At 32.0% G+C, this 23,415-nt stretch overlaps 2 protein-coding genes across 3 annotated transcripts; one reads left to right on the top strand and one right to left on the bottom strand.

Moving 5' to 3' along the window:
• Window positions 1-548: 548 nt before the first annotated feature.
• LOC106767351 (agamous-like MADS-box protein AGL14) lies at window positions 549-15,192 on the top strand. Of its 2 annotated transcripts, none has more exons than XM_014652224.2 (8): window positions 549-699; window positions 819-1,027; window positions 7,739-7,820; window positions 8,869-8,930; window positions 9,010-9,109; window positions 14,388-14,429; window positions 14,526-14,567; window positions 14,715-15,192. In XM_014652224.2, exons 2-8 carry the CDS (start codon window positions 840-842, stop codon window positions 14,817-14,819), a joined length of 621 nt encoding a protein of 206 aa, XP_014507710.1. In that variant the 5' UTR covers window positions 549-699; window positions 819-839; the 3' UTR covers window positions 14,820-15,192. The 2 variants fall into 2 exon arrangements, with proteins under 2 accessions (XP_014507710.1, XP_014507709.1); XM_014652223.2 differs by having other exon boundaries at window positions 7,730-7,820.
• A 486-nt stretch (window positions 15,193-15,678) lies between these two features.
• On the bottom strand, window positions 15,679-22,552 carry LOC106769089 (protein FIZZY-RELATED 2). The gene is made up of 10 exons (XM_014654556.2): window positions 21,810-22,552; window positions 21,605-21,727; window positions 21,366-21,470; window positions 18,857-19,036; window positions 18,695-18,757; window positions 18,415-18,609; window positions 17,198-17,299; window positions 17,044-17,106; window positions 16,855-16,923; window positions 15,679-16,173 (listed from the first exon to the last, which is right to left on the bottom strand). Exons 1-10 carry the CDS (start codon window positions 22,275-22,277, stop codon window positions 16,120-16,122), a joined length of 1,422 nt encoding a protein of 473 aa, XP_014510042.1. The 5' UTR covers window positions 22,278-22,552; the 3' UTR covers window positions 15,679-16,119.
• Window positions 22,553-23,415: the final 863 nt, after the last annotated feature.

Genomic DNA, 23,415 nt, shown 5'->3' with positions numbered 1-23,415 from the left:
GCAGTTGTTCATTCCTGTTTGTCCGAAAATAACTGGCAAGTGGGAACCGACAAGTTTGTTTGCTGTTTAGCATGGGGACATTTGCCATGTCCGAGTAAATGTCACCGGAAGCATGGGTTGTCGGTGTGGATGGACACGTGTCAGAAGAATAGACTATGGCAGAGAGGGTTTTGTGCCTCAAAACATTTGTCATTCTTTTGAGAAGTGGCCCGTGTAAACGAGTGTGGATTCACGTGCCATTGGGAGCATTTATTCCCAGTTTTCTCAATTTGGGAAAGGCCCAATTTCTTTTTTCTCGGGCTTTACCCAAAAAAGAAAAAATAGGATTAGGTTCTTTTCTAGGCTCTCCTCCCTTTTGAGTTTCACCACCTTTATTATCTCTCTTATTTCGCAAGAATATTTTGGTTGGGATATATGCTCCCATTATTATATATTTTTTTTTTTTATTATTATTATTATTATTATTATTATTATTCACAAATAATAATATATATTATATGCAAGGAAAAACATAAGAGGAAGCTAGGGTATATAGGTGGAACCACCAATCCATCAATCAATCAGTCACTGGAGCCCCTATTTCTCTCTCTTCCGGAAAACTGTGTTAGGGTTTCTGTGATCGACTCCTTGGTAGCTGAGTCTACTCACTCAGGGGCACAAAAGATTCCATTGTTGGCTTCCACATTAAAATTTTGTCAGGTTTGATTTCTATTTTTAGAAACACCACTTGTTTTGTATTCCTTGGTTATCCAGATCTCGTTTTCTGTTTGCTTCTTCACCAAAAATATTACGCACATCCTCCTATTACCTCTGTCCAGACAATAGGCAAAACGGGAAAAATGGTGAGGGGGAAAACTCAGATGAAGCGCATCGAAAACGAAACGAGTAGGCAAGTCACCTTCTCCAAGAGAAGGAACGGCTTGCTCAAAAAGGCCTTTGAGCTTTCGGTGCTGTGCGATGCTGAAGTCGCGCTCATCATCTTCTCCACCAGAGGGAGGCTTTACGAGTTCTCCAGTTCAACTTCAAGGTACGTTATTACTCCCGAACTTCTTTTTCAATGTCGCTTACTTGTTTGATTATTTGTTTAAGTACTTGATTATGTGTGTATTCTTTCAATGTTGGACCAATCTTTTTCTGCCAAAATCGTACTTAGATTAATTTGAATCAATAAAGATAAAACAATTTTCCTGACCCTAGTTTGCTTGGCTCGTACCATGGAGTTCAGCCCCTTGTCAGTGTCATTTGATGTTTTTAATTAAATGGTTATCGATCGTATAAATGCTATGTGGATTTTGGTGGATCTTTTCAAACTAGGCTACTTAATATACTTGCTGCCTTAAGGAATATAATATTAGACAGAAATTCATTGTGTTGTACTCATCGAATGTCCATGGTGAAGCTGGAAAAGAAATAAGCTAAAGAGGATCATTTATGGTAGTTGTGTGTATATATACACTGCATCTGGTGATTTTTTTTCTATCTTCAAAGAGCTTATTTAGAAATTCACCCGAACATTACTCAATAAGAATAAAAATTCTTGCATAAGATGGAAGAAGACAAGATTCACTGATTGTCAAAGGCTTCAAATGAATCAAGAAAGGTAAATTGAAAGGTAGTCTTAATTAAGGGTCTAGATATATTTTGCCACTCTTGTCAGATTTTTTTTTTTTGTCAAAAGTTATTTCGGTGCACTTTCCCCTAAAAGACACAGTTAATTGAAGATAAGCTGTCCTTTAACACAATTTATTTGATTTTTTTTAAAAAATGAGTGTAATAAAGTACATAAAACAAAATAAGAAAAGAAGTTGAAAATATTAAATTTTAACAGGGTATTTAGAGTGGTGTTCATATAGTGATCACTCTTTTAACTTAAACATGCAATTCATGCTTAAAACAAAAAGGACTACAAAGCGTTGCAATATTTAACTTATAATTGATATAACACTCTACCAAGCATATTCCATTATAGTGGCTAAATTGGGTTATAATAATTATCTATTATTAATACAGCCTAATGGTATCTTTTAGACACATGTTTAGGAAATATTATTGGTCCTTTCTAACACAACGTATTCGATCAAATTTTACTGCTATTATTTATTATATTTTAAATTACAAAATGTAAATACATATGGTCAAAATCATGCAAATAGTATAATAAATTTATTTATATAAAAGGAAATGTTTATTATAAGGAAATTAATTAAATTTTTATCTTATGTAAATGGAGCTGGGAGAAAGCGATCGTATGCAATATATGTTTTAACACTTTGTGAAGTTAATTTTTAACTTGATCAAAGAGTTAATAAATATCTCTTTATTTGGCTAAATCTCATTAACCTTAATAAAAGAAATCAACAACCACAATCTGACTCATATGATGCATAAAAATCATAGTGTATTGTTCAAAGATTACTAAACAAAAAGAGAAATAATGAAATTTATTTTGACTTAGCCAAATTGTGCTTTCTCCGTCTTTTAAGTAAAAAATAGTTTATTTATTTAAATATAGAAATATTTAAGTTATTTAATTTGGACTTCTAGTAATTACAGGATTGGATTATTTCTATTTTCATATTTATTTGCATTATTAAACCTAATCTTGTTTTTATTTTCATTTATGAATGTGATGTACATTGTTAACAAATAAATGAATAAATAGATTTCATAATTCTACGGTTAGTTTATTAAGAAATATTTTTATTTATCCGTATTTTTTATATCATGTCATTAGTTGTGTCATTCACGTACTTAACCGGTAACAAATTTATTTTTAGAAAACTTGACTGAGCAGCTTTATCTATTATTTACTCATTTTAAAATTATATCTTACTTTTTTTACATATTTTTAAATTAATTTATGTATATTAATTATAATCCAAACATTGAAAACTAAAATATAATTTTATAACTAATTTGTTAGAATAAAAGGTACTCTCTTTGGCTCTAATTACAAGGATTGTTCTAAAAAAACTCGTGTTTCTTTTCATAATACTCTTTTTAAATGTTTATTATATTAATTAATTTTTATCAAAATATTTTTAATTATTCTAGTTGATATACATTAAATGCAATACATGGTCACCTTTTCCCTTTTATAAAGTTGAAGAATGAAAGAGTTTAGTTTTAAAATTTAAAACTTCATTAAATTTTTATGTACATTAATGATTTAAGGATAAATTTGAAAAAAAAGTATTATATTCTTTATTTTTACATGAAAATATTAAGCAACAGATAAAAAGGATAAAAGTAGATAATATTTATAATTAAAAAGAGCGTATTATTAACCTATGATACGGTGCATAAATATCTTAAACACTTGCTTTTACTGAATCAGAATTTTGAAATGGTGAATATTTGAATGATGTTTCATTTGTACTTAATGTTGATATTGATTTATAATGTTTAGGTTCACTTTATTGCTATTAAATTTTAATTTAAACAAGTTTAAATCTTTTATAATATTTTGTACTTTTAAGTGAGTATTAAATTTTGAGTGGTTAATATTTTTATATTTTTTAATTTAGTTTTCATAATTTATTCTATTATCTTGTATTTTTATCTCTAAAAATAAAATTTTGTGAATAGTATTTAAAAATATTTCTTTTATTAATTACAATTATCAAATTCATGAAAAAATAATAATGTTAACTATAAAAATTTAATTGAAAAATATAAAAATATTAAATATATAATAGATAAAAACAAGTTTACGCAATTCAATTGAAAATACTTAAATTTATTAAAATTTTAAACTCAATTAAGTTTTCTTTCTTTAACTCTTCACCTTTCTATTCATTTTAATTTTATCAGGAGTTAGGATTTTTATTGATAGTTTATTTTACTCTTCAACTTTTCGTTTTTTTTAGTAGCATACTTTTATATAAAATATAAGTAAAATTATTGTATAAAATACTAAGGATGTTCATCGTTACAATGAGAAACGTGTTATACTCTGCCTTACTTCCAACAAAAACACATTACTTGTCAATTCAATCTACAATTGTATATATAATCGATATTTAAATTTTCTTGTATTTGAACATCCTTCTTTCTCTCTTTTTGTTACAGGAAGATAATTCATAGCATGATTTTTTTTTTTTTTTTTACACAACTGGTAATATTGTGGCAAGTTGGATTTCTGCGTGCTTACTCATGGTGTGGTAAAAATAGAGGGTGATATCATGATTGAAGTTCTAATTTGTTATAAATAATATATATATATATATATATATATATATATATATATATATATATCGACATTAAAGGTATATTTGTTATTCAGAAAAAAACTATTTTTAAAACATCCTTATTTAAAAATATCTCACTTAAATATCTGAGTTTCATAATTATACATTACCTCATTTTATAGTACTTCAATAAATTATTAAATAACAATTTAATTTTAAAGACAAAAAAATAATAATTATTCATTATGATAACTAATTTATAAACTTTATTGTATCTAAAATAATTTATATTATAAATAAAAAATTATAACTAATTTTTGAATTAGAATCTGAATTAATTTCTATATTAGTGTCCAAATTAAAATTTAGAGACTAATTTATACACTAATTCTTTGATAGGTAATATTAGAAATTAATTTAAATTTTAATTCACAATATAATTATACTTTTTGTTTTATAATAAAAACTACTTTAAATACTAATATTTTTTAATTAGTTACTATAATTATAATTATTTATAATCTTTAAAATTGATTGTTATTTAATAAATAAATTTCTATTATAATAATTTATGGGTTAATAAGTCTTAAGATACATTAAATGAATAGCAGTTTAAATAGAAGATGAAGTATTTCTTTCATAAGAAGTAGTTGTTTAAACGGAGGACAGGTTTGATTATGATAGTACCGTCTTGGAATCTTAAAATAAGATAAACATAAAAATAAGAGCTAGCCTTGATTTACTTAAAATATGTTTCTCTTTTTCAAAAAGAATTGTTTCTCTTTTTTCTCTGGCATGCATGAGTATCACCTATTGGTTAAAGTTATCCTTGTTGGATTGATTGCATGGTGTAGTTTATTTTGATCAACCAATTACCAAATACCATTCAAAACCTTTCTGCCACTATATATGCTGGTTTTTCCTCCTTTTTATCTGTCAAATTATTGTTTAAAGTATGAACTGTAGTTACAGAAACCTAGGGCATTGGATTGATGGAACTTACAAACCCAAGACATTGTCCTCTGTTATATCGATAACTATAACTATATTATGTCTGATGTCTGAACTATGGTCAATTTCATGAAGTATCTTAAGCCACATATTTAAAAAGGACAATCATGCTTTGACGATTGTTTTTTAATAACCTTTTGACAACAGGACACGTGTTATCATTTTATTGGTATGTTTGAATTTATCTTTAAAAAAATATTTAAAACGAACTAATCATAGACTGTCACGTATGCTTTGTCAAAAAATGGTCAAAAAAAAGTTGTTAAAGAGACTTTTTCCATTTAAAAAAGATGCCAAAAACTCCTTCCAGATTCCAATGTTGTTTTAGATACATGATTGGAAAGTACTACTTCCTCCGTTTTTCTATCTCTGTTTTTATAGTTTATCTTATGTATGCTGCTATTATGTATCCTTTTAATCAGAAAAACAGTTACAACTTTTATGCAGAAGAACTTCCTTGGATGAAGCAAGTGTGCATATATTTGGAATGGAAATTTTAAAATACAGACATTTAAAGTCTGTGGTACTAATTAATCTTATATATCGAACTAACAACTAATATAGTCCACCAAAAAATTAAAATTATAACAACTAATGCAATTCTTTTTAGTTTTGCTAAAACTAGAAAATCATTTTTGCCGAAGGAGTGGCCGCAATTTTTTAAAAAGCTACATGCATTGAAGGAAACTTTGAAACTAAAATAATAATAAATTTTTTACACTTTTAGTTTCTTTAATATAGTAATTTGGTGAATCTGATGCCAAATTGTTTTAATAATGCAATGTTAGTCAATTATTTAATTCGACATTCAATATCTAACAATAATGCTAACATGGATGTTAGCGATTTATATTAACATTACACATTCTACTCCAATGTGATGCATGTTTCTGTTTTTGTTAATATGCCAAATTATAAATTATCAGCTATGTTTTGTATCGTGTCTAAAGCGTACCTCTCATGTTTAATAACACTTTATTTAGTACAGAAATAGATGTCAAGTTCATAAATGGATTAAAAACTGCATAGTTAAAATAATAAGAAATGATACTCTTATAACACATAAAAAGAAATCACATTTAGAAAATGAAAGACTAAAAAAGTACTATAGAATTTAACAAATAAAACTGAAAATGATATTTTTAGTTTTTTTTTTTAATGGAGAGCGTAAAATAAATTAAAATTATGCCACATTTAAGTAAAAGTACTAGAATTTAAGTGAAATAATAAGTATCTTATGATTATTTATCTTAGTTTCCTTGTAAATGCAACTTTTTGAAGTACATAAACTATTAATTAAGGTTGGATTGCCTTAAAGGTGAACATACGTTATTTATCATTGTCAGACCCAGATTACTATGAATGTAAAGAACAAAATTCATATCCGAGTAATGTTTCTTTTATCAGTAAAGAGAGACAAATATAAAGACATAGAGTTGTCCAAATATATGTTAAAAATTAAAAAAAAAAAACAAAAATAATTATATTATATTTATGACAAGATACATAAAAATTAGGTAACCAAAACATATACTCTCCGTATTTCTCTTCTGCTTATACCCGACATGACATACAGTTACTGCATATGATATCAGTACATAACCAAAACATACCTCAGAACACCTTTTCTGCTACTTCTCCATTTGAAACAATCAGAAGAACTTTACTGCATACGCCCTATTGGATATGAATAATCCAATGTTTGGGTACCTATAGAACCAACGTGCAACACCTCTTATAGCCTGAAACCCTCATGCGCAAATCTGCGTGTAGACTTACCAACCACCTTACACTTTTACTTAGACTAATCCTCGAACAGAATATACGTAGAAAATGACATCCCTTAATACCCTATATCTATATAACATATATGGAAGTATAGTTAAAAAATTATCACAAAAGTACTAAATTATTGTTAAAGAATCTCGTTGCTCCTTTGTTTTACTTGTTATGATTCAAAGATCGTCTCTATGACAGTTGTTTTTTTTTTCTTTATAATCTAAAATCTAACGCATGACAACCAAAATGGATAGATCAGAGGACATGTATTTGAAAATTTGAGGTTAAGTGGTGTGATAAAGGTATTTGATGAAATGTTTAAGAAAAGAAAGATTATATACAAAAGTGTGAGATTTTTTTATGAAAATTGTAACGACAATAGACATTGAACTTATTGTATTGGTTATTTCATAAGTGACATAGTAAAAAATAGGCCACATTAAAAGTGTGTTCTATTGTAGTTAAATTTACTCTTTAGTTTTTCTTTTTTTTTTTTCTAATGGTGAAAAGGAGAAAGAGATAAAAAAGATAAAGAGAAAAAGGGATTTACATAATATTTATTGGGAAATGTGATTATGTATCTCTTCAGTACGTTATTCTTACTCAACATAACATGGATAAATGTTTTTTTCTTGCGAAATGTGATTATATAGTTAACTTTAATTAGTATTTATACTCAAATATTCTGTCATGCTGTTGGATCAAATCAGTGGTGCCTAAGAAACTTTTAATGCTCTTGTCTATTGGAGATGCTCCAGTATAAACAAAACAGTTGAACGCTATCAAAAGAAAATCAAGGACTTTGGTGACAGCCACAAAGGAATCCATGAAAATACACAGGTCAGTTCTCCACACACACACACATATTTTGCATGTTAATGATATTGTTGGGATTGTGTTCTTATTTTTACAAGCAAAATATTATCCAGAAACATGATAAGAAAGTATTCTAACTCATCAGTAAAAGTTTTAATTAGATCATAACTAGTATATGGTATATAAATGGTGAATAGTTTTCATTTTATCAGTTAAATTAGATCTTAAAGTCTTAAATAAATTAAATCTCGTCTCAGTGATTTTTGTTAAGTTTATTATTAAACCATTATCATATCATTTAGAAGTATTGAATTATGCTAATCTTGCTAGAGATTTATTGTCCTTCCTTAGCATAAAAAATGTGTCAGGTTTTATATTGATTAAAAAAATAGTTAAATAAGGATATACATTGGAAAATTAAGTTAAACGAACACTTCAAATTCTATTATGATTATCATCTCATTTCATAGATGAAAAAACCCCTTCTCCACACTTACAACCAAATCCAGTTATTTTTAGTCCACTCTACTCTCCCATTTCAGCAAAACAAACATTCTGATATTAGAGAATTGATGTTGGTGAAGGAGTAAATATTTAATGCTAACATTTTCCATGCAAATATCATGTCAGAAACGGATCGATTCCCCATTTTTCATCTTCCTAAAAACAGATATGCGTCTTCGAGAATTTTAATTTACGGTGATGAACGAACTAAACTTGTACAGTACAGATAGATACGAATATTGTTGTTGACAAATGCTCTTGGACTTTCTATCTTTCGGAATCAGCTTTTGATGTTTGTGTAACTAGCCTCCTATAATTTTTATTTGTGTTTGGCATGATAACAACTTAAATTGTAAGTAATTAATTTTGTGCATGTCTAATTACATTGTTTTCAACTATACATTGCACGCTTTTCTGATATAATATTTGAATTCTCTGCTTTTATATGTTAATGGACTATCTCCACACTTGCACACACGACTTCTCTACTTAAATTTGGTTAGTCGAATTTAAACTTTCTGTGTATGACTTACGTTATGTGCGCCTGTTATTCTGTGTTTACATGCAGATTCTGAAGGACGGTGGTATGAGCATGACAGAGACGATCGAGCACCTAGAAAATTCCAGAAGGTTTTTACTAGTTTTATTCTGATTGGCATTGAGATAACAAAATAATTTACTCAACATTCGAGATTCTTTGATATTGTAGGAAGCTTTTGGGAGATGAATTGGATACATGCAGTCTTGACGAGTTACGACAGCTAGAGAACCAGCTCGAACGCAGCTTGGAAAAAATTAGGGCAAGAAAGGTACTCTTCAATCACACTTTATGAAGGTTGAAATAATTGGCTTCAAAGTGAAATCTAAAGGAAGCTAACAACATTTCAAAGATAGAATATTTAAGAAATTTTTTAAATAATAATAAAATTTAGTGACAGAAAATAATCAATCACGATATACTAATTTATAAATTTAAAATTATTATTATCTAAAATAATTTTTATTATAAATAATAAAACTTGTAATTAATTAATTTGTGAATTAGATTCTAAATTAATTACTAATATACAATGCAAAAATCAATCATTTAGATCACCAAAATGCAATTATTTAGAATACATATTTATTGAATGTATACGTTTTACAAATGAATTAATCAAATTGGTGACAAATAAAACATGGTGAGAGTACTTAAAGATAATATGGTAAGCTTGTCAAAAACCATTTCCTTAAACCGTTTGAGAGCAACTCAAAAACTGCAGTTGGTTCACACAAATATTGGAAGACCTCAGACAGTATTATCTTTAAATGATAGTGTATATTATATTACTTTTATTGCTGATTATACAAGATATTGTTGGATTTATTTCTTTCAATCCACTATTGAGGTTGCCATTATTTGTTGAAAACATAAAATACTTGTAAAGAATTAAAGTGGTCTCATGTTGCAAAATAATAAAGTTTGACAATAAAAAGCACTACAAAAATTATGTTTTTATTAAATTTTGTGAAAAAGCTGACATTGAACAACAGCCTGTTGTCTCTTACACTCCATAACAAAATGGTGTAAAAGAGAGAAAAAATAAAAATATCATGCAGATGACAAGGTGTATGTTAGATGAAAAAGATTGTAAGAAGTTATGGGTAAAGGCTGCCAGAACTACTATATTAATGCTGAATAGGTTGTTGAGAAGAGTTTTAAACAAAAGATATCTATAGGTTACAAAGTTTGAGAATATTTAGTTGTATTTGTTTATCCTCTATGGGTTAAAGGAGGCAAGCTTGATGAGAATGTTGAAACTGAAGTTTTGAATAAACTTAAATTAGGGATAGGTTTTAAATCTTTTTTTTTTTTTATCTTTGCCACATATGTCGCGGGTGGTTTTTTATTCTCAATTATTAGTTTGGCTTAGTAATATTAGTTTGATTATAATAGAAATAAGATAGATATTGATAGTTTTGATTTTCCATTATTAGATTGGGGTGCAATATTATTATATTATTGATATAAGTAGAGATAGATTAAGTGGTATTATTTAGATTAAGTAGTTGATATATTAATTTTTGTTTTTATTCTTTGTGTTTGGTCTAAGGTTCTATTTTCACTTATTTAGAAGATGTCATGATTGAAAAATTACCATAGTGAATCAGAGTCAAATCATATGCATGTATCGTGGTTTTATCTTCAAGTAGTTCATCTATTTGTTTGTTTGTGTGCGGTTTGGTTTAACAAAGTGGTATTTGAACATAAAAGCTCCGAGTGTCGAGTGAGACAGAGAGAAAAAAGAGGGAGATAGTGAAACAAAGTTGTTGAGTGTTTGAGATAAAGAGAATGAGTGAGATGACAAATCTTGTTAACGGTATATCCCTACTACAATTGTCAAAGAAGGTCAATTATGATAATTAGAGTCTGCACATAAAGGCTCTTCTTGGATCCCAAGACGTATGTGATGTAGTGGAGAGTGGGTACTAATAACCTGCGGAGGATGAAGAGCAAACGGTGACCTAGATTGCTACGTTGAAAAAGACGCAAGTGAAAGACAAATTGGGGTTGTACATATTGTTCAAAGTTGTGGACGAGTCTAATTTTGAGAAGATAGCAAAAGTTGCATCTTCAAGAAAAGCATAAGAGATCTTGGAGAAGGTGTACAAAGAGGACAACCATGTTAAACAAGTCCGGCTTCAAACTCTCATAAAGGAGTTTGAAAATTTGAAGATGGAAGATAGAGAATGTGTGACTGAGTACATAACTCTGGTTGATAAAGTTAGTGTTGTCAAAATGGGTTAAAACTGGCGGGTCAACTCGTCCCACCACGAATTCGGGCCGGGTTAAGTTTGAAAAAAATATTTTTTTTTATATGGGCCAATTTTCAACCCAACTCACTTAAAACCCGACTCATGCGGGTTGAATCCGTGGTGAGTCTGGTTGGCTCATCAACCCACATAGTTTAATTTAATTATTTATTATTTTGTGTTTCAATATTATTAGTTAACGTATTTTTAATTGTAATCTAAATGGGAATAAAGAAAAAGATGTTTCAAGAGAACAAAATGTTCTAAATTTATCCATTCAAGACTTTAATCTTATAAATGAATAAATGACACAAAAATTATCAATATTATAAACTTATTTATTCGCTTTTGGGTTTGCTTTTGGATTACATTTGAGTTGTAAGTTAATTTTTTTATTTTGAATTATATTTGGGGTTTAACATCATTTTAGAGTGATATTATTTAAATTTGAATTACAAAAAAATTGTAATTTTTTTTGGATTTAACAAAAAAACTTGTAATTAAGTGAGCCAATGAGGCAACCCGTTTAACCCATCAACCCGTGGTGGGTTAGGTCGGGTTCAAATTTTTTTGACTTGCTAATAAATGAGTCGGATAGAGTTGCCTCACTAAGTGGCCAACCCGTGGTGGGTTAGGCCGGGTTGCCCGTTTTGACAGTACTAGATAAAATGGTAAGTCAACTCAATAGGAATGGAGAATGTTGTCAGACGGTTGGGTTGTGGAGAAAATTTTGAGATCATTAACACATGATTTCGAAAATATAGTTTGCACCATTGAGGAGTCAAAGGACCTGTCAACACTCTCAGTTGAAGAGCTTGCTGGGTTAATTGAGCCACACGAATAGTGGAGAAGGAAGAACTATAAGCCATTTGATCAAGCGCTACAAGCGCATCTTGACTTGAATGGAACTCGAAACACTCAAGGCTGAGGTCCTATTAGAGGACTTGACAGAGGTGATTTTAAGGATGACAGCGAAAAGCAAACTGTTCAACAGAATTAGCATGACCGATGACAAGGAAAGGCCAAGGTGGTCATTCAGGAGTGAAGTGTTTTAAGTGTGACGAACATGGTCATTATGAAAATGAGTGCAGATTAGAGAAGTGCTACAACTATAGTATGGTTGGCCACATTGCAAATATCTACCGGATTAAGAAAAAGGAGAGGAATCTTCTTACAGAGGAAGATGACGAATAAATAGTTATGTTCATGTTCAGGAGCTTGGAGGCCGACTTATCGAGCTGAAGATTAGATATGGAGTTGTTTCCAGATGGTGTCGAGTTGTTTCTGGGTTGTGTCGAGCTGGATCCAAACTGTGCCAAGCTGATTGGTGTCAAGTTGATTGATGTCAAGTTGAATCTAAGCAGGAGACTAGAAGTCGGGCATAGGGAGAACTTGAAAAGCTTGTCAAGTAACAAAGAGAAGTCTGCTACATAGACGAGTAGTGGGAGATCTCAACATTGTGGATGAAGAACTCAACATTATGCATGGAGAGCTTGAAAGTTCTAGTATTGAGCTCGAAAGCGAAAAGCTTGGTGGAGCAGGAAACAAGCTCAGTCAACTTGATGAGTAGCTCAGCAAAATGCAAAGATAGCTTGGTCAGCTTGCTAGTATGCCTGGAAAGCTTGGTAGAGAGTGTGGATAGCCCATAAATGGATGTGCAGAGCTCGACAAAGATGTTAAAGGTCATGATGATGAGGATGACGAACCTAAAGATGGAAATAGCGAAGATAAAGCACGATAAAAATATTGAAGCTCGAGTAGTAGCAAGTGAGATAATCAAAGATGTTGGTGAAAATGATACAAGAGGTCGTAGAAAAGAAACTCAAGAAAAAAATGAGGAGATACAGTGTCTAGGGAAGCTCAATTGGATGTTTCAAGAAAATGTGAAGAATCGGAGAACCAAATGTGGACGGAGTTGGCACAAAACAATTTGAAAAAGGAACATGCCTATGCTACCAAGGGGAACCACCACCATGGTAAAGTAGTTGCTGACAAGTCGAATTTCAGAAGCAGTGATATGGAAGGAAGAATGATGAATAAGAGTTTGAAGATAGTCGCAAAGAAAATAATAGAAAAGTTGAAATATAACAAAGAACAAGTTGACAAATGTCAAGGACAAGTAGGTCAAGGTCAAGAGGAGGTCGATCATAATGAAAATGAATTCTACATATAGATAATTGAGAAGTTGGTCAAAGCATTGGAGAAATCGATCACGAAGAAAATAAAGAATCCAAATCTGATTGGAAGAAACAAGTCCGATGTAAAATGATGAAGGATGAAAGATAAAAAATTTAAGTTTATAAAGAAGTTTTGTTGAATAAACTTAAATTAGGAATAAGTCTTAAATCTAATTTTATCTTTATTACATATGTCCCGGTGGTTTTGATTTTGATTATGATAGAGATAAGATATAGATTGATAGTTTTGATTTTTCATTATTTTAAACATGTTGATATATTATTTTTTTTATTCTTTGTATTTGATCCAAATCCTATATACACTTACTTAAAAGATGTCATGATTCAATAAAAAAAAATGAGAAGAATCAAATCATATGTGTGTCTTTGTTTTATCTTAAAATAGTGTATCTATTTGTGTGCGGTTTGGTTTAACATTTACTGGATACTCAAAGTTTAGTGAATTTTTTAACCACAAAATGGAAAAATTCTTATAAGATGTAAATTTCATTGAAAATCGCGAATGAAGTTGGGAAGAGCCCATAAGTAAACAATTACCCAAAAACTCAATTCCTTGATGGTGAAGTTGATGTCAGTTTTGACAGAAATACAAGATTTTTATCTGAAATTTATCAAAGGTGTAAGGTTGACTATCTTAAAAAAATTGAAATTATTGAAAAAAAAGGGAAATTTAGGAACTAGTGGACAACCTTTAATACAAGCAAGGTGTAGGCACAACTTGTGGTTCTATAAATAAGTAAAAGTAAAAAGGTTGATACTGAAAGGTTATGCTCATGTGTTTGAAGAGAATCCAACAAGTCTTGATACAATCAGAATGTTATTTGCCTTCATTTTATATAAAGATTGAAAGTTTATCATTTATATGTAAAAGATGTTTTCCTAAATGGTTATTTGTAGGAAAAAAATTATGTAGAACAATTTGAGGGATTTCAAATCAAAGAAGTGGAGGAAGAAATTTTCAGATTAAAAAAAATGTACAAATTTAATCATATTTTTTTTTTTTTGTATTGGTAAGACTCCTAATTAGTATAATTAACATGAACTCTTTCTATCAGTATCCATGACTCCTAACGTTCAAAAACTCCGTTTTGCTCAGAATCAAATGTTCACGGAGCAAATTGAGAAGTTAAAAGAAGAGGTAATGTTATCTTTATGATTGAACATATCTTCTTTAATTAATCTGTCCTAAATTGCTCACTAATCAGAATTATCATGTTCTTTGAGCTGTCTTCAGGAGAAGTGCTTACTCCAAGTAAATAAACGCTTACGCGAGCAGGTTATCATCATTCTTGGCTGTTTGCATAAACTGATAAATTAGTATAAATTAGCTTAATATATATATATTTAAAAATATTAAAACTGTCTTTGATATTGTTTGATGTTGATTAGAAAGTTAATTTAGAAGATGATTTGTTTGTTGTAGTACCTGATTGAACGAGGGCGTTATTTGAGTGATGAGGATTTGGAAGTGGTGAGAGAAAAGAAGGAAGAAGAGGTGGAAACGGAGTTATTCATAGGAAGACGTTAAAGTTGAAAGCAGCAAGCAGCCATGATAGTGCTCATAAATAACTACACATGCAAAGTTAACACTGCTAATATAAATGCTACCTCACCTGCAATATATTCATGTATCATAAATATACGTAGTTCTTCTTTAAACTCTCTAATCACAATCGCAACGCTGCTTGTGAACGTCTACCTAAATAATTCATCTACAACACTCCTTCCAATGCTTTTCTTGTACTCCAAAGTTTTATTTACTAAATTTTGGTTAGTTATTGCCATTATAGAAACTGTCTGCATGTTCTGTCATTAAAATGCACATACTAATATGCCTCTACAAATTACTCTGTACTCCATCCATAATAGAAAATCCTTTTAAAACAATTATAGTCTGTCTCTACATCACACAGTACTGTTAGTTTTTGCATTTATTGGAGATATTTAAGACTTCCAAACAATTGAGCAAGATTGGTGATAATGATATTACCAACTGTAACTTGAAATTGATTCTATACATTTTTTGGGTTTGAATGGTTGATTCATACACTTCTGCAGATTAGATCACTAAGGAAAACGCGTTAAACAAAAACTCATCTTACTTTAATCTCATAAGGTCAGGGTGTTAAATTCTGTTCTCAAGTTTCAACTACTCGTAAATACATCATATGTTGGGAGAGAATCCACACAGGAATTCAAATAAAACTTCATTAAACAATCAGTGTATTGTCTTAAAATTTTTGAAAATATTCTTTTCACTATAAAATTTGGACCTCTCCCTATTTGGGAGGCAAGATAAATAATCAACTAACTAGTGATAATTTATGGAATTTTAAAATCAGGAAACTCAATAATTTGAAACAATGAGATGATTAAAAAAATTGAAGGAAGTACCAAAATTCCTAAAATGGAATAAATTATATACAACAGCTGTTACAAGCTTGCTAAGGATGTGTTCTCTGTGTACTTGCCTTGAATGTATAACATCGGAGAGCATTATGGAAAAGAAGTAAAGAATAGAAGGAGAGGGAAAGAAGGAAGCTACAACTCCATTAACATGTATAAAATTCCGATGGACAATAAAAAAATGACCTACTTTTAAGTAAGAAATGAGACTTCACACGAATCGCATGAATGTCTTTATCTTGGCAGCCACAATATACTTTCATAGCTCCCTGCAATGCTCTCCAAACGGTAAAGCATGCCTTTTCATGTTATTTTTCTTATGGTATGTTTTTTCATTATGTTGCTCCATTATGAGATTTGTTTTGTGCATGAGTCCAAACTTTGAAATATGCCACATGATTGAATCAAAATGCCACGAGCAATCACCTAATAATAGTTCTTCCAAGAGATGATGCTCCTATTTCATTGTCAGTATTCTGCATCAATGGTTATGTTCGTTAACATATAAACATGGAGATAAAGGGAATGAATGCTTTCATTATACACGGCCATAACATGCGGACATTTTTTTTGCCAACCCTGCCTTAGTTAAATAGTTAATGTCATTTAAGAAGTGAGAGAAGACACTTTTTACATGGTATGGCCATGTGAAACTTAACATAAACGATTTATTCCTATCACTTGATGAGAACATCCATCAGTGCAATTTAAACACTAAATCACTTTACTGATTTTGGCACGGATAACTAGATTATTAACCATCTATCAAACATATTTAAGCAACATATGACATGAAGTAAAAGGATTGGCATGATGATTGTTGTTCAAGTTTATGCAAATATATAATTGTGTTTTTGGTTAAATCATTGTCCTGTATACTTAGTTTCTTTCCAGGAACAAACATAAAATAGATAAATGCAAGTAATGATTCATCACTCATTCTAATAAAATGCAAAACAACTTGAAATTAAAAGTTATTTCTCAAAGAGGAAAAGTACAAGAAAGAAAATGAAAACTGCAGCTGTCATAAAAACTATTTAAAGTGAATTTAATGTACATCTAGTCAAAGGAATAGGGATACAGTTCCTAGTAAGACTAAGCCGCAGGGCAATCCACATCACAAATTGTTTTTATCTATCTTTAGATGAGTAAATTACCTGCGATTTAGGGGATGGGAATACATTCCAGAACCTAAGTGTTTCATCTCCAGCTCCAGTTACAATAGTCTGAAACAGTATAACTCATCACAAGCAGAAACACGGCATATAGATGATACGACAAAGAAATCATGTTCGTAATCAAAGACAGAGTGATAGAAGGAGGAATAGGTTAAAGAACTGAAATACCTGTCCATCCGGAGAAATGGCAAGATAGAGAACTCTGTATGTGTGGCCGGTAAGAGTGGCCAGCTGCATCAAAGGACCAAAACTGATGGTAAAACATGTTTGAATAAAGTAAAAATAAAAGAAGAGACACATCTTAGGACAGTAGATGTTGGACCTTTGACATGGTGGGGTATCTCCAAACAATTATCTGGTTCTGGGAGTAACCATGTGTGCTTACTAGTTCGTTGACATTTTTTGACCAGACAAGATTGCAAACCTGCCAAATATAAAGGTTGAACACCATTTTATTTGTATTAAGAAATGGAAAGGGCAGAGCAGGAAGATTCTTTTATCCTACTCTCGATATTTGAAGTGGTAAATTTCTCAATATTTGAAGTGGTAAATGCCAAAGAACAATAACCAGTCCATGTTCAACTTGGTACATTCCTAGAGTTATGGTATAATAATAATGACGATCTTAGTTAGAGATGCTTTAAAGGTGTAAGCCTTCATCCAATAGCTTAAGCTTTTAATAGAATTGATCTTTGACATAGTATTACAGATTCCTTGTCTAACTGGTCAGGTTTCAATTATTGTTACCCTCATTCTTTTAAATTAAGGTTGGATTTCATGATTTAGTAGGCTCGGGCATTGTTCACACTTCAAGTTTAAAAGGCCCTCACCCTCAGGGCACGCTATGATATTAGAGATGTGATGATCATTCATAAGTCTTCAACTAATAGTCTAAGCTTATACGAGAGTTGGTCCATTGCAAACAGTGAATGTTATAATTTGGCAGTCATCATAACCTTTAGGCAGAAAAATGACTAACCTCCTAGTTCTACCTCTTTCTTTTGGTAACTAATTATTCAGCTACTATGCATTTAAGATGATTCTGCATTTTTAGGGTTTAAGCCCCTATTTCACATTGAAAAAAAACAAAAAAAAAAACGTCATGACTTATTACCACTCAAAGAATTGGAAAAGAAAGTATGTCTACAACAAATCATTAAATTTTTATCTTTCAACATTAATCATAAAGATTGCATTATTAGAGAGTCCTGTTCATATTGATGTCCAACATTGCTATACCATGAAATTCTCTAATCCTTTCTTAAACATCTTTATCTTTCTTCAATGGTGTATCCTGAATCATTTTTCAAGCGCTATTTTATTATTTCCATTTCATAGATTTTGGTTTAAGCAGTTTGTTGTTCTATCACACTTTAAACGAGTTACCAAAATTACCCTACACCAGAAGGAACACATAATACACCGACCAGTAAAATAATTTGTAGAACCAACAAATAGTCATCCTCATATTGCAGAAAATATTGAAATGAAGTGAATTTGACACAAAAGTATAAACATATTAAACACAAGTACTCTTACCTGACTTCCAGTGTCCATGCAGCTTAGGTGTGAGTTGGTGGTTGTATTCCAGAAACGTATGCATCGATCTGCAGTTCCTCCCCCGGATGCAAGAAGTCCATGAAGATGAGGAGACCATGCAATAGCTTTAACAGCTGCTGTATGTTCGCAGTACTTCAGGACAGGTTGAGTTGAGTGTTGATTCCATACAAACAGCTGCAAAAAAAAAAAAAAGTATTAGTACTTGCAGGAGAATAAAGAATAATAGTTCAGAAGAATGCTTAAGTTTGCACTTGCATACTCTGTTGTCATTTCCTCCAGATGCCAACTCACGGTTATCATAAGACCACTTCAGTCCACAAACCTTTAAAGATACAAAAAGAAATATCAATATGTGCTGGATATCATGCACAGTAGAATAGTTGGACAAGATGAAACTCTAAGAAATAAAAACAAGACTGACCTCTGATTTATGCCCTGACAGTTTACTGACAAAATCTTCTTGTGCGCGGATATCTCTTTGATAAATATTCTTATCCCTGCCGCCAGAAGACAAAAGAGATGAACTCCAGGCCAAGGCTCCAACACGTAACCGATGACCCTCCATAGACCTTATCTTCTTGCAACGAGATGCATCCCAAATCTACATGGATAATAATTAGACCCAGGCATTGTTTAATTGGTGGATGGGAGAAAAAATAAAATGAAACAGCAAGATTCGGGGATACAATGGGAAGAAAGAATCTTTTTGTGATCATCTAAAATAGTTAAGCGGAGATCAAATTTGTTTTCTTGGGGAACTTAGTCTCAAGGAAAATGTGTAGAAGCAATGCACTAGATATCAAAACTCAAAATGAAACTGAGCCACCTATATCTCTCCAGCCCCAATTTAGCTCCTTGAGAGCAAAGGAGTTGGAAGATAAATAATATGCAATCAAGCAAGTAAATTAAGTTTCTACATTTAAAGTCTAATGCATGGCATGCTTATCTACTATATCAATATCAAACTAATACAATTTGTCAAAAGTGAAGCCTAACTGGCATAGAATCACTGTCAAAAAAAGGCCGTATACAAGAAAGACACAAACCAACATATTTACGTTTTTCAGCATCAATATGATAAAACCAAAAACTTCACTAACCCATTTAACAAATGATTTAATGATACAAGCACAAGCACGATCACATTAGCCAGCTGTTACACCGACCCTATGAAGCTCAGGCACCAAACACAACACAGAGAGATTGGTAATGTCCTATACAGAATGATTTATAATGGTTTTAAAGTAATCAAAGCCAAAATTGCCCAAACGAAATGCCAATAGCACAAAATCACAAAGCAATGGAAATAGGGGCGTCTAAAATAAAAATAGAGCAAGCCACCAAAATGCAGTGGAGATCGAGAACAAGAACCTAAGAGGAAGACAGGAGCCAAATCTTACTCCAGAGAGGAATTAAGAAGCCAAACTTAAACACCAGAATGGAAAACAAAGAAGGTGTATGCGACAAGATTATTTGCAATCTATCTTTCTGTTATCTAATAGTTTGAAATTTGGTTATGAAATTTCTAAAATAAAAGTTGGATATGCTGTAGCCGTATCCTTTGCTTCTTTTTTTTTTTTTTTTACTGAAGCAGTAGTGTCTGAGCTGTGTCTACAAGTTTCCAAGCCAAAAAGTAAATACCGTTTGACATGTGTCAGTGTCCAACATTAGACATGTAGAAATACCTGCACACTGGAGTTTCTATGCTTCATACCAAGCACAGAACTCCCATTCTTAGTGGAGCCTCTACACTCCCATCAGCTTAGCTTCTAGTTCACTTCACACCATTAGTATCACGGTTTTGAAGGCTCTTTTCAACCCACTGGGGTTTACACGAGAGCACGAGTCCAGTACACAGACTAAGTGTGAGAAACACAACTCACTTCTATAGTGAACGCTCCCCCAAAATTTATCAACCTAACTTTATATTGATAATAAAACGCAATATGACGTGACAGAGCATGACAAGGTCTATAATACAAGGTTTTGGAATGGCACAAATACACCTATGAACTAAAGCATTTATAAGATATTTAAGTGTCTCTTCTTCTTGAAAGAAAGTAAATGATTTATCCCAAGAAAGCATTTTACTGAAGTGAATGGAAGGGAGGGGCACAAGAATGATAAACACAGAAATTTTCTAACCTTCTAATTTTAAACACCATCAGTAAAATTAAAATAAAATAATGGAAAATGAGAAAAATAGTACAGAAAATCTTTATCTTTTATTGAAGTTCAACCTAATCCCAAACAAACATATCTACACGCTTATTATTTGTCTAAGATGAATCATGTCATTAAAGAAAAAATCATCAAATTATTTTCCATGATATTGCATTCCTTAATTACTATTAAAATAATTTCCATTCCATTCTGGACATAGACAGATAAACCACTAGTGACATGCAATTTGATACTCATTTGCTGAAAGCTAAAAAACCAACCAGGTCTGTCCCCTGGAAGACTCGATTCACCTACAGGATGTCAAGCAACTAACTGACTTCCCTTAGAAGCTATCTTCAATTGCTTCCCATATACTCGAGCATGTTCTAATTAATTACTTGCCATTTTTTTCTCTCCAACCAAAATGAAGGACCGCATCATTATCTTGACAGTTTACCCCAATGCTGCCTTCTTTTTGAAGAATTTCTTTAGGGCTTCAGGATCAACAGAAGTTAATCAACCCCCATAACAATAATGCTAAATGGCTGTAGTGGTCCACTAGGGTGAAGGCTACCATGCATCATTGCGTTACCACACACATATCAATTGCCATGACTAAAGCTTGCAGCACCCTTTTTCACGATCGAGGGGATGGCAATAAAACCGAACCCCCAAAAACAAAGTTTAAATCATAACACCTGGTAATCCTTTGGGAACCCCTGATACGAATCCGTAAATGCGATAGAGATCAGAGCGTAAACTCTTACCTGAACTTTACCATTGCTAGTTCCAACAGCAAGGTGCGTACCACGTTGAGCCCAGCCTACGGAACAAACGAGGTCATCAATCCCCAAATCACATAATTTAGTAACCTGCGTGATCACATCAATACAGAATAATCACAAAGACAATTCTTTCAATTTGCATAAACAGAACATTGGCCAGCACAAATCGCAACCAAAGCGAAATCAAAGTTCCTAAATCGAGCAACAACAAAAAAGGTCACCTTGCTGCTACAAGCATTCCAGAGATAAACACAGTTACCCAGACCAACAGCCAAGACATTATGCGAAGACCAGTCCACTAGATTCAGGTAAAAATCATCTTGCAGCGCAGGCGCATCCAGAACCTACTCCAAACATCTCAATCTCCATAGGCAGCAAAAGAAAATAAAAATAAACCAAATTAAACTGAATTATATCAAAATTCACCTTAAAAGGCGACCTGGGAACCTTCCTGGGAGCCTTGACCGGGCCGTGATTAACTCCGGGTACGGAATCGTCGCACATGAACGGCGAGAGCGAGTGCATGGACTGGCGCGTCTCGGTCTTGTACCGGAAAATATTCCGGCTGGGGAGCGTCATGGGCGGCGAGGCCGTTTTCTGCGGCGTGAGGGGCGGCGCCAGGCCGGCGGCATCGGGGCCGAAGAGGGCGGTGCGGAGAAGCGTGGTGTAGGCGCTGGAGCTGTCGTCACGGCCCTCGGGTAGCGAGGCGATGTCGAAGAGCGCGAATTTCGACGCAGATCTGCTGGGAATGAAGCGGTCGGAGTAGATTGTCCTGGAAGGCGACGTGTAGTGATTGGAGTTTATGAGACGGTCCACGTGGCGTAGAGTGGCCTCCGCAGAGGGTCCGGAGGCGACCGGCGTAGGGACATTGAGTCTGGCGGCGGAGCGGTCCATGATGATTCCGGTGGAGCGATCTGGTAAGGATGTGGTGGCGAGGCTGTTAATATTTTCCCGGGAAAAAACCCAGTAAAAGGTTACAGCTGTTTTTTCCGTTTATGCTCTTTTTATTTTTGAAGTGGCGTAGAGAGGCTTCGGTTTTCGTGCACTCTCACCGTGGATCGTGGACCCCTCTGTTTCCTCTCTCTCTCTCTGGCTCCACCACCGCACCCTTTACCTCTCCTCTCTTCCACTCTTCTTATACTCTTTTACATGCAACCATAACATATCACACTCTCTTACTCTTTTTCCTTCTTTTCTCTTTTCTTTTTTATTTATTTATTTATTTATTTATATCAAAACTAATATTAATCTCTTCTTCTTTTATTTCACCCCTTAATTAATTCTTCGCTATTTATTCTTCTTCATACTTTTCTGTGAGATTTAGATTATACCCTCCCACTTTAGCATCAGAATATATCACTTTTCTCAACATTTCTTCTTTTTTTTCACCTTCATTCACTATCACACTGCATTCCATTCCATTTTACATTAAATATCATTTCAATCATCTTTTCTTACTTTCTACGTCATCTCATAATTTTTACTAATCAAATCACTAAAATGTAAATACCAAAAATTTATATGGTTTCGGTAACAAAAGAAAATATCTATACTTTAATACCAATTAGTAATTTTAAAATGAATTAGAACGCTTCATATATATTAATAATACCCAACCACTGTTACTTTGGTGTCCCTCTTTTTATATTTCATGGCGTTAATTTCAATTAGAGCGTCTAATCGTTTTATTAGCTGTTACTTAGTGATATTATTTAATATAGTAAATAACTTTTTATGAACTCCAACTCTTCATATATATCATCTTCCCTTTGTCCCTTGTTTGTGTTTATACTCTGTACCTCTATAGTAACGGAAATAGTAATAAAAAAAAACGCATAATTCAGTATTGATATAAAATATTGAAAAAAAAAAATTATAAACTGTAATTATTCTCAGTGGTTAAACAACGTTGTTTACATGAACTGAAAGGTGCTTTCTGCACTTATCTTATCATGCAAAGGCATCTCTTGTAAAAAGAATTAAAAATAGCAGCAAATAAAGCCCTGGAATTTTAAAAAGATATACCACATAA

Source organism: Vigna radiata, chromosome 7, assembly GCF_000741045.1.
Source record: "Vigna radiata var. radiata cultivar VC1973A chromosome 7, Vradiata_ver6, whole genome shotgun sequence".
In the NCBI taxonomy this organism is placed as follows: domain Eukaryota; kingdom Viridiplantae; phylum Streptophyta; class Magnoliopsida; order Fabales; family Fabaceae; genus Vigna; species Vigna radiata.
This window is presented reverse-complemented; position numbering and strand designations above follow the sequence as displayed.